Source organism: Quercus lobata, chromosome 4, assembly GCF_001633185.2.
Source record: "Quercus lobata isolate SW786 chromosome 4, ValleyOak3.0 Primary Assembly, whole genome shotgun sequence".
Lineage (NCBI taxonomy): Eukaryota > Viridiplantae > Streptophyta > Magnoliopsida > Fagales > Fagaceae > Quercus > Quercus lobata.
The window spans coordinates 4017627-4029908 of record NC_044907.1 but is presented as its reverse complement, the minus strand read 5'-3'; the positions used below and the strand labels follow the sequence as shown (position 1 = coordinate 4029908).

At 36.3% G+C, this 12282-nt stretch overlaps 1 protein-coding gene across 4 annotated transcripts; it reads left to right on the top strand.

The window, feature by feature from the left end:
* Nucleotides 1–1579: 1579 nt before the first annotated feature.
* Nucleotides 1580–7537, top strand: LOC115987474 (beta-glucosidase 17-like). 4 transcript variants are annotated; one of them, XM_031111032.1, is made up of 13 exons: nt 1580–1822; nt 1924–1993; nt 3156–3214; nt 3958–4033; nt 4183–4260; nt 4378–4465; nt 4554–4806; nt 5105–5220; nt 5528–5631; nt 5995–6026; nt 6119–6221; nt 6308–6410; nt 7204–7537. In XM_031111032.1, the coding sequence occupies exons 1-13, from the start codon at nt 1646–1648 to the stop codon at nt 7415–7417; spliced, it is 1473 nt and encodes a 490-aa protein (XP_030966892.1). In that variant the 5' UTR covers nt 1580–1645; the 3' UTR covers nt 7418–7537. The 4 variants fall into 4 exon arrangements, with proteins under 4 accessions (XP_030966892.1, XP_030966890.1, XP_030966889.1 ...); XM_031111030.1 differs by having other exon boundaries at nt 5974–6026; XM_031111029.1 differs by having other exon boundaries at nt 5528–5745.
* The last annotated feature ends 4745 nt before the right edge of the window (nt 7538–12282 follow it).

The following is a 12282-nucleotide window of genomic DNA, read 5'->3' as shown; positions in this document are numbered from 1 at the left end:
TATAGTCATGTAGAAATTATGAGCGGTAAAATTCGCGCTCATGAAACGAGATAGGCCCTCCACCGTTTGATTTTCATTTCACCATCGAACGTGGGAGACAAGGGTGTCACCAAAATTTAATGCTGCCAGAATCGGGATGCTGAAGCGTCGAAGCATGCCTCTAAACATGACTGGGTATGGGCTTATGACGTCAAAATCCATCTTTTCTCCTGAGGAGTCGAAAAACAAGATTTTGAGGGGCTATTGTGGGGGCCGGTCAGTCACTAAAGTTATTAAAGTCAAGTTAATTGGGCCTGTGGCCCATCTGAGGAGGCAAACCTACCCGAGGAGGCCCATATCAGATTGAAGGGGTAACCAAACGAAGGGAAGAGGGAATATCATGAAAGGAGAGTTCAGTATTCGTCCGAGGACATAACCCTTCTCGGCAACACGAGTCCGAGGGCGTTCAGGACGCCATCTAGTTACGAATATTCCTCAGAGCTACATCACCACTTAAGGTGGGATAAGGGACCAGAGGTGAGAGAGAGAGAAGGCAAAGAAATATCTATGGTAACAGCTGCCTCCGCATTAATTGCCTCTCAACCAACTCTCTGGCCGCATTAATGTGGAAGTGATGTCTGAATAGTGTGGAAGCAGCCTTACAGCTATTAGAAAGAGGTTCCAGAAGGTGTTAGATGAGACAGAAAGAGATCTCCTGAATCCAACCTACACGTGTGTGGTTAAGATGGAGTAAAGAGGCCGGTATATAACATGAAAGAAAGGCATGCAGGAGAGAGTATTGGAACATAGAGAAAAACAAAGAGAAGACTCAGGAAGAAAACTTGAAAAACAAAAGAACTGTATCTATTTCAAAGAAAAACCGATTGTTATATCAACTCTGATCCATCTATAAACGTGAGGTTGGATCTTTTTACTTCTAGAGAGGTTAATCTAGTTCTTGAACACCCACGTTCTACAAATTATATTGTTTGGGCTTTTTTACGTGCGAGCCCAATATCATTTTGTGGTCGTTGCAAATTGGGTCCTTACCATGTATATTAAGTATTAATTAATATTTTATTTTCCTTACTCCACTTGTGACTTGTCCACAAGTGGGTTAAGAAAAAAAAAATTAAGAATACAAAAAAAAAAAAAATCATAAACACATGGATTGTAATGGAATTTACATTTTTAAAAATCGGTACGGTTAAAAAATCGAAATAAAAAGTGATTCTCAATTTTATGGTTGGACCAAAATCAATCCAATAGTTGATCTAATGACGTTATAAATAATTAATTAATAATTATAAATATAAATATATAAATAATTTTATAACTAATATTTTAACTAAAAAGTTAAATTAAATAGCAGTAAAATATTAAACCTTAACTTTAATTTATATATTAGACAGCTCAACTCTAGCTCATTGCACGAAGTATTTTAGTTATTCTTGCCTTTTTCAAATAACAAAAAGTCACTGCCCACTTGATATTTATTTCCCATCACATATCCACCCTTTACACGTTGATACTCCACCCACCACATATCTTGAAGTCTTACATCCACACCTTGTTTAATTAAAAGCTCTTACTTCTAGTTTCTTCTTTTACTTTTTATCTCATTTTTCATCTCTTTGCCTTCAATTAACATTGGAGAAAGTCAGACATGGAAACATTCGTGGGGAGTTGGAGAAAGTCAGTCATGGAAGTAATTCATCATCATCACCATCTCTTTTTGTATGTGCTGCTTTTTGTGGTCTATTTTTTCGCTTGCACTGAAAGTCTTAGTCGGAGAGATTTTCCAGCTGGTTTCATATTTGGAGGGGCCTCAAGTGCTTACCAGGTACATATGTCAATGAATTAACACTAATATTTACATGCTTTCTACACTAATTCCCTATGTTCTTATATTATGTTTGGGGTTCTCTTAATGTCAATTGGAAGTATGAAGGGGCTGCATTTCAACATGGAAAAGGACCTAGCATATGGGACACTTTCACTAGAGAACATCCAGGTCTCTCTCTCTCTCTCTCTCTCTCTCTCTCTCTCTTACAAACACACACACACACACACACACACACACACACACACACTTTTATGTGAATAAGCAATTCTATATGCTTAAGGATCCTATCAAGATAAGCAACCCAAATGAAAGTGATAAGACTAGATCAGATGGAAGTTTGCAAGGATTACTCCTATCTCATTTGTAACTGAATGTATTGTACTTATCTAAAACTCTCCTCATATGTATCTAATATATAACTACTTAGTCCATAAAAATGAAAGTAAAGACCACACGTCAATTGGTGTGGAGCGCAACATTATTCAAATTATACTTGTTTTGTTACTATTCAATCAAGAGAATATACAAATTTAGTAACAAAACCAAAACAATCAGCAACTAGTTCTGCAGACTAACCTAAAAATGCATCAGAAATTACAACAAGCTAACTTCGACTAGCTAGTATGTGTCAAGGACAGAAATTGGGGTCCTCCAAAGGCTGCATAGTGCTTTGTTTTGGATTTAAATTTTGGCTTTTAGGTAAATAGACAATGAGCTCCAAAGACCAAAGAAGATTTCTTTCAGTAAATCAGCTTCATCATCTAATTTTACTACAATTGATTTTTTGCTAGATTGAAATCCTTCAAATTGGGGGTAATGAGAAAGGAAAGAACCTAATCCTCCCAAAGATAGGATGTATTGACCTTTGGGCCAGTGAACTTTTATAGTCAATAAATAAATAAATATTAGAATAATGCAAACGCATCCTATATATTAAGGTAAAATTATTTTTACCGAGTGTATTAGACATTGTTCTTACATAAAATGAACCTTACATCTATACATAAGAGTATAGTACACGAAGTTTTTACGAAAATATGGATTCTTGTTAATTATTGTTTAAACTTTAATTACAAATTTCTCCTTTTATTTGTAATCTTGTAGGGTCTTCCCTGGCTAAGAAAATGGGCTGTCATACTCATGCACTTAGTATAGCGCATTTTATAATCAAATGGGTGATCAACATATGTGACATAAAACTTTTTGTAATTAAAATAAAATTCGCTTTTTTATTCTTTGTATTCTATAGTTTGATGCATAATATTTTTTTTAAGTGTATCACCTAACTCATTAGAGACAATTTTTTGAGAAATTTATGGTGTCGTTACAGAAAAAATTGCAGACCATACCACCGGAGATATAGCTGATGATTTTTACTATCATTTTAAGGTATGGTTAATTCATGTTATTGTATTTTATTGGTTTCTTTAATTTTGCCCGGCCCCGCCCCGCTTCGCCCCATACGGATTTTCCTACCCCACAAAGGTGGTGGGGTGGGGATGGGGCAAGACTTTAGTCCTGTACTATAGAGCAGGGCGGGATGGGTTTAGACTTTTTAGACCTGCCTCGCCCCACCTTGTTCCCACCCTGCCCTGCGTTAATAAAAGTTTTAATTGTAAATTTTTATACCCTAAAACCCTATTATTTAAACAAACATATCAATATTAACTTATTTTATTCTACGCAATGTGACTCTCTACCTCTATTTTGTTATGTATTATACTATGAGATTTTAGGTTTTGTTGTGATATTGTTTTATTAAACACTTGGATAATATTTATCAGTTTTTTGCTAAATATTAGTTTGATTTGATAAGATAAATTTAGTTGTAATTTCAAGTATATTTTTATTAAGGAAACATGTTTTATTAAAAAAATTGTAATAGTTGTGGGGCAAATTAACAAGAAGTAGAGTTTTACAGGGTAGAGTGAGGCTTCGCTGGGCCCTAAGAGGTGGGATGAGGCAAGAAAATTTTCCTGTCCTGCCCCATTGCCATCCCTATTTCTTACACATCAAAAAGAAATTAAAAAAAAGATTATATACCTATATACTCCACATCCACTATATTGCAGTTGAAACTTTGGCTTTTCTTTTATGCATTAAACTAATGAAAAGACTGAAAAATGTTTCAGGGGGACATAGCTTTGATGAAAGAAATTGGTTTAGACTTCTTTAGGTTCTCTATCTCATGGGCCAGAATACTACCTAGTAAGAGCATTGCTTAACTCAACCTTTGTCATTTTTTTTTACTAAGAACCTACAAAAACATGTAATTTTTTGGGGAAAAAATATCTTTATTTGGTAATGTATTCAAAGTAACATATAATCCTATTTATAAAGCTTAATTTTGTCCTCAGAGGGAAAAATCAGTGGGGGAGTGAACCAAAAAGGAATCACATTCTACAATAACCTCATAAATGAGCTATTGTCTCAAGGTGAAATTTCCCTCCCTCTCAGATGCTTCTCATAAAGCTAATCATAATTATTTTTTTTATTTATTTTTTTCCAATTTAGGTCTCTTCCTAATATTGACTATATAATTTATTAATCAGGTTTAAAACCTTTTATAACTCTATTCCATTGGGATGTTCCACAAGCCCTTGAAGAGGAGTATGGTGGATTCTTGAGCCAAAACATAGTGTAAGTTTTGAAGCACACATTAAATCTATTATGAAATTAGTATATATGCAATCTGATTAATCAACAATCCATAAATGCCTATAATTAGGGATGATTATCGGAACTACGTGGATGTCTGTTTCAAAAAATTTGGTGATAGAGTAAAGTATTGGGTCACAATTAACGAGCCAAATACATTTTCCATTGGGGGCTACGTAACAGGAATTGAAGCACCTAGTCGATGTTCTAACTATATCGGAAATTGCACATATGGGAACTCTGGGATAGAACCCTATATAGTGGGACATAATTTACTACTTTCTCATGCAACTGCTGTGAAATTATACAAGGAAAAGTATCAGGTATGTGCTTTTAGCAATTATCAATTTAAAGAGGATATGTCAATTTATGACTCACTAATTAATGAGCCATGTGTGTGTGAGACAGACATTGTGTTTAGCAATACTAGGTTGTGCTTTAGATTACAAAGAATACTAGCCTTGGTTTATTTGTGCTATTAGTACCTAGAAAACTATCCTAATCCTTCTTAAGCAAAAATGAGATAATCTACTGTGCTTCATGTATATTCTTAATAAGTTAAAAAGAAGGTTCAGAATATTGCAAAAGTTTTCTTTCATAATCTGAATTTGATTTTTGTAGGAATCTCAAATGGGAGAAATTGGCATTTCAGTACAAAGTTTTTGGAATTTGCCTAAATACCAAACAGTTGCTAGCATCAAGGCTGCCTTTAGAGGTCTTGATTTTAGGTTTGGATGGTAAGTTTTATGACTTAATTTTATACTAGACTCAATAATTCCTAATAAATAAACGCATTTGTCTGCAAACATATTTGCAAAAGGCAAGTATTTTTGGCTTGAAGTAAAGTTAGTTAAGAGAAGCATTCTAAGCTATTCAGCAAAACGAACAACAACAACGTAAGCATTCTAAGCGTAACTACGATAAGTTAATTTTGTGACAAGTCACAATCTTAAGATTTTAGATTAAGTAGTTAAGGTATTGTCTCAACATAATTGTATCAAACCCTTATAAGGAGACTTGTTATTATTTCTATTATTTGTGTAGGTTTGTTGATCCAATTATTTTTGGTGACTATCCTGAGATCATGCGAGTTTTGGTGGGAACTCGACTACCTATATTTACTGAATCGCAATCCAAGATGTTAAAAGGTTCTTTGGATTTCCTTGGAGTAAATTACTATACTGCAAGATATGCTGATGACTCTACATCTTCTAGTAGCGTCAACCTAAGTTACACAACAGATAGCAACGTAAATTTGACTAGTTAAGCTCAAAATCCATAACCTTGATTTATATATTGGGTGATGCAAAGAATATGTATAAATTTTTTTTTAAAAATTGATCATTAGTCATCAAAAAGTATTCTAGGTATTTATTTTGTTGAAATGACATAAATTATATTCATTGTCCCCTCAAACTGTAAGTCTTTTGTTGTTAAATTGGTAGTCACTTTTTCATTTTCCTTATATTTTTTTTCTAACACTCATGTAGTCACTCTATTCAATGCCACAGCGGAGAAGGATGGCATTCCTGTTGGTCAACCAGTAATCTCTCTCATTCTCACCCAATGTTTGAATATAATAGTATTTTATCCCTTGTATATGCTAAGAAAACTATATAAATAATGGTTTTGTAGACCGCTGCTGATTGGTTGTTCGTTTATCCAAGAGGAATTCGAGAACTTATGCTATACGTAAAGAAAAAATATAATAATCCACCTATTTACATTACCGAAAATGGTACGAAACTATCTTCATCCTTCAATTTAATTGAAAATAGTTATCTGATTTTAAATCAAATACATGTATACATTTATACTATTCAGGAGTTGATGATAATGACTCATTGTCAATTCAAAAGGCTCTCAACGATAGCTTGAGGATAAAATACTACCATTGTCATCTATCAAATCTCTTGAAGGCTATAAGGTGAGTGACTTTGCATATAGTGTGTGTGAAGGAATTGTGGAGTTCGAACCACATGCAAAGGATACCATAAATTGTGCCATTATGATGATTGAGCTATTACTTGAACCCTAATATTGGGTATATTATATATGTGTGATTAAGGAAATTCTATAATACCCATGTGTTTTTAGATATGGTTTCTCTACTAATAACGTGATTTCACTTTATAGTAATTTTGTCACATTCATTAGTAAGTCACATTACACTGAGCATTAACTTATTTTCTAATATTTTATTTTTATTTTTTTTATCTTAAACTATGATAAGTTCAATTAAAATAGTGTTTACCACAGATATGATGGTTGGTTCAGTCACATCACATTGTAACTTTCAAACATGCAGTAATAAGGTCATCCATGATGGTAACTTTATTATAATCACATGTCACATAGAACGGTAACTCTGTAATGGGTATCATACCTCCCAAAACTAGGGACCCATGTGAGTCAAAGTTCCCCATAAAAGTAAAATAAACAAATTTAAAAAATAATATGTAACTTAATTAGACCTAAATTCATATGCTGAAAACTTTTATTAATGGTAACTTTGGCAATATGTAAAGATAAGATTAAGACATGCTAACACTCCCAACTCTTTTTTTTTTTTTTTAATCAAAAGCAATGCTCTTATTCTCATATTGGAAACTGATAGAATATATATATATATATATATATATTACATTTTACCACCCTAAAATATCATAATTGTGTGTTTCAATAGTTCTAAGATATATATTAACGATTTGGTTTGGCAGGGCTGGGGTTGATGTGAGAGGATACTTTGCGTGGTCATTTCTTGATAACTTTGAATGGGAATCTGGTTATACTCTTCGATTTGGCATCACTTATGTAGATTACAAAAATGGGTTGACAAGATACCTGAAAAGCTCTGCTTTCTGGTTTAAAAATTTTCTCCAAAAGGAAAATGTCATCCGAAGCAAACCTTTGTTGTACCAAGATAGTAGTTGAATTTATAGCAACTGATTTGTTAATCATATTATTCCCATTACAACTTGCATGTAAAAGAAGTTTTGGTCTTAAAATTAACATTGCTCATTTTGTATCATTAAAGGGCGATCAAGTTTCAAAGACTAGCGTTGATTTAGACCTTTTCAAACGCTATACACAATAACTATTAAAGCAAGAATTTTTTATTTGCTTTTTAAATAAGACGAAAAAAAGTTGGCATATAATTAATATTTAATGTACATATATAATTATACACAAACTCTTTTGTGGACATTAAATAATTAAATATTAACTATAAAATTAGTTGTATCATTAGGTTATAATTTTAATCAATAAAATAAAAATTATTATATATTTTAAAAATTTAACTGTTCAATTGCATGTTCTTTACTCTTTTAATATACATGTCAAATTTTATATCAATCGGATATTATTTACTATATAATCTATAAATTTATATTTTATGCATAATTTTAAACTACAAAAACTTGTCATTTAAAAAATTTATTGATGACATAATTATTAATCTATATTTTTCTAGAAATTTTGCAAGTATTGAGATTATAAGAAAAAAATGTAATCCAATAGTGGATTTGTCAAAATTCATCTCTAATAAAAAGATATTGAGTAAGGTTGTAGTTTTAAATTAAAACCAATTTTGTAACTAAAATTTATCATATATATATAAAGAGAGAGAGAGAGGATTCTGATCCTCTAGATTTCCTTAAATCTTAGACATTTTTTAATGATTTAATAATTTAGAATTTGTCATGTCAGCATTCCTTTAAAAATAATCTTAATTGTTTTGTTTACAATATTACTTTACAACATTTTTATAACATTTTCATAACAAATCATAAATAGTTAGTTGTTATTGGTTTAAATTTGAACTTAACATTAAGATTACTTTTTTGTCCCAACAATAACTACCAGTAACACTTAGGGTTTATTGTAAAAATATTATAAAAATATTGTAGACATATAATTTCTTTTCGACATATCATTTCTTTTAATTATTTTAAGAGAATTGTTAGTGAAATACTGATATGATAAAATCTAGATTCTTAAATTATAAAAAAAATTATTAGGATTTAATAAATTTTATTGATAGAGTGTTGTAGGGACACGATTCCTTTGCGGCCCACTAACATTTTTGGGCTCACACAATAAAGGTCCCTCACAATATGATTTGTAGAGAGTGAGCTTGAAAAGCTGGCCGCTGGTCACTGGGTGGTGTTCCGGACTCGAGTTTAGAGGAATTCATGCAGAAAAAGGAATTGGGCTTGAACATTTAAGCCCTAAGACATCGTAGTCAAAGGGATGGGACTCCTCGGAGTTGATCCGAGGACCATTAGGGTCTCACTCCGGTTACCCATTGATGGACTTCTTCAGTGAAGTCCGGTGTTGCTGAGACGTTCTCCCCCCTGTCACCTTTTCTTTTTCTGGGAGATGGAATGGCCTCCTCTTAGGCTTCACTTACTTCCTTATTTTATACTGGCTTGCATTCGTTGTCCTTCGTCCACGTGTAGGGTCAATCTTTACAAATACTGACATTTGTCCCATCAGTCCAATCCTGGAATTGTTGGGGATGGTTTGATAAAGCTGCAGAGTACGGCTCTGTCAGGCGCTGGGTCTTATCTTGAAGGGTAGTAAGGATAACTTCCCCAAGGTATTTTGGATCTTACAAATTCGCCCCTACGCCAGTTTTACCCCTTTGTTCCGGTGGGATTATGGATATGCCGAGGACTAAACTGTCCTCGGCTGCCTCCCAAAAATTATTTCGTGCTCAGCATTGTAGAGTTTGGGCCACAGCTCTCCTCGGATTGGGCCTTCAGAATCTCTAAGGGCAAATGGGTCTGGTCCACGAATTGTCGGGCCCCACAATAGCCCCTCAAAACCCTTCTGTCCGACTTCCGGGTTGGAAAGGAGGGTTTTGGCAAACCCGGGCCCTCAATATGGCTCATTCAGTTTGACCCCGCATTTATGTGAGCGGTTTCCCAGGAAGTCAGCCGGTTTTCAAGGGATTCCGTTTAATCCGCTCGTGATCCACTCCTGCCGCTTGAATGTCCCAGACGCGCCCTTAAATGAATTCCCTTCACGAGGCACATTTATGTCCGGCGGCTCATCTGATAAGGTGGGGAAACGGAACGGACGCCTCTTTTCACTTCAGATCCTTTTGGAAACTCTAAAGGCATTTAATTCCACCCGTTTGCCCTTCCTATAAGAAGGCAAGCAAGAGGCAGTGACTTTCGTACAGACTCCTCTCCTTCCTCCTGAAATCTGAAATCCGCATCCTCCTTTAGCGTCTTCTTAGCCCGTTTGTTACCATATCCGCATACGACCTCCATAACAAATGATGAAGGAATCACACTCCTCCTCAAAACACCACATTCTGACAAAACTTGAAATGGCTCGGTCAGGGCAAGGGTGGCGCAGACTTAAGATCTGTCTCGCCTCTCTTTTAGCCAAAATCCGAAACAAGGGTTCGTCATGTCGAATTCTCGGCGTGACTGAGTCGAGAACAACCAAGACCAGCACCACCCGGCTCCTCACGAGCGTACCTAATATGGCACCAGCGTGTTAGGAGTCAGGGCTGAGGCAGGGGCTAAGTGCTTCTGCTTCTCCCTCTTTTGCTCCCTGGTGCCCTCCCCCGCCTTCTTCTTATAGTCTTCCCAGCACCAGTTCCGTTCTGGTGCTTTCTCTTTTCCCTCTTTTGCTCCTTTTCTTTCTTTTTATCTCTTCTCTCTTCTTCTCCTCCTTCCTTACTCATGTCCTCCATCTTCTTCATTCATCTCCTCCATCTTCTTCATTGATTTCTTCCTTACTATTTCCTTCTTCATCCATTTTCTTTTTGAAGTGAGTTCCTCTCTTAGTACGAGCAGCAATGAGGCAGAGATTGGAGAAAACTTTGAAGACGAGTCTGAAAAGGCGCTTGATCGTTTGCTTATCTGTATTGTGGATGTTAAGGCCGCTTCGGCAGCCCCTCTTTTGTATAGGCTCATTGAAGCCCCTTTTTGTGCATTGTAATAATTTCTTATATTAATAAAAATTGTTTCTATTTCATTTTGCGTGTTTTGTCTTTGTTTTTATAAATTTGCAAATGCTGTTCGGCTCAATAATATCGCATCTAAATCACTGACGACTAAGACCAAAATACTTAATAACAAAAAGGTGTTGCCACAATTTCAATAGAAGTGCTCGGCATAATAAGGCAGACCAGTAAAAAGTAATACTTACCCCCTGCTAGCCGAGGAGGGAAACGAAGGCTTGATGCCGTGTGAGGAGTAGCCGTTTAAAAACATACCACCCACTAGATGAACAGACCTCTTAGGTCGTTGTATACTGGGGCGTTCCACCCCTTCCTTGCTCCTTCGTTGGGCCTAACCCTTTAGGGTGTTTGAGCCGTGGATGAAATGACCTGACCTTTTTATCCAGTAGCCCATATTGCGAAGTCCAAATCCCTCCTTTTTTTTTTTTATCCGATCAGTCGGTTTCCCCGTAGGCTTGGGTCCGAGGAAAGTACCTCGCCTTGGTTCTGCCCAGAACTAGTAATAATTAAAATTTTTGTACTTGGTTTCCCCATAGGCTTGAGTCCGAGGACCATACAAGGCCTTGGTTCTGTCCAGAACTTGTAATAATTAAAATTTTTGTACTTGGTTTCCCCATAGGCTTGAGTCCGAGGACCATACAAGGCCTTGGTTCTGTCCAGAACTTGTAATAATTAAAATTTTTGTACTTGGTTTCCCCATAGGCTTGAGTCCGAGGACCATACAAGGCCTTGGTTCTGTCCAGAACTTTATGCCCCTTTTTTACGCACCTGGTCTTTCCTCAGGTATCTCACAAGTTTCCGAGCAGGAGGTTGCCCTTGGCAACAGTTATTCCCTGGCATGGGCTTTAGTTCGTGGGCCTCCATGTAGAACGGGCCTGAGACGCGAATTAACTAAGCCCACAGACTTAGAGGCATTTCCTTGGTCTTTGGTCACGCGGTACTTTCTGGCGTCCCAGTGTTCGAGGTGTGCTTTCACGAGGCCCCTTTAATACTGCAGATGGCGTGGGAAATCGAGCCGGAGGCATTTTGTCCGTAGCGTTCCTTGGGATGTTGCGTGCATTTAAATGCCACTACTTTAACTTTTTGAATAAATAGGAGTGAAAGTTGTCTTGCTTGAACGCAGGTCCTTCAGTTTACTTCCTGAGTTTATCATGTTTGAGGCGAGAGTAGGGGAAAAAGAGCTTTCTCCACCATGGAGGCGCCGTGTCCTCCTGAGACTCAGGGTAGTGAGTTACGGGCAAAGGAAGCGTAAATTCAAGGGAGTACTCCGCTTCGTCAACGGGGAAAGGGTATTTCTCCTTCTTTCAGTCAAAATCCGAAGCAGGTTCTGTTCATGCCAGAATTTTGGTGTGTCAGAAGAAAGATTCTCCGCCGTCAGCGCATCTGCCTCTTTGTAGGCAGATTTTTGGTGAAGGCTCCTCAACCTCCGGCTCCCTGCACCTTTCCTTCGGCGGCGCAAGACTCGAGTCGGGTTCTTTTGCTGCCTGAGTTATGGGCGTGCAAAGGCTTTGAGGAGGAATAAAGCCTCGAAGCAGTAGCCAACCTCTCATCTGAGATATCTCCTCGGCTTCACCTTCACCCTCTTGTATTTTTCTTTTACTTACGTAGTTAGCTCTAATGTGAGCTCGTTTCAGCTTTTCATTGTACATTGTACTGTTCATTCGTCTTAATAAAAGATGTGCTTACTTCCTCATACATACTTTTTTCCTCTGCAACAACTACTTTGTGCATGGACATTAGATCTAAGTCTGCCTTTAATGATACTCCGGGCAGGAAAATGCCTTTAATACAACCCTTACTAGTTCAAGCTCGCAAA

Excerpts from the sequence above, each read along its gene's own strand:
- LOC115987474 (XM_031111029.1), top strand. The coding sequence starts at position 1,646 with ATGGAAACATTCGTGGGGAGTTGGAGAAAGTCAGTCATGGAAGTAATT. Across the intron at positions 5,221-5,527 it reads CTTGATTTTAGGTTTGGATG|GTTTGTTGATCCAATTATTT; the intron begins GTAAGTTTTATG and ends TTATTTGTGTAG. Across the intron at positions 6,027-6,118 it reads GCATTCCTGTTGGTCAACCA|ACCGCTGCTGATTGGTTGTT; the intron begins GTAATCTCTCTC and ends ATGGTTTTGTAG.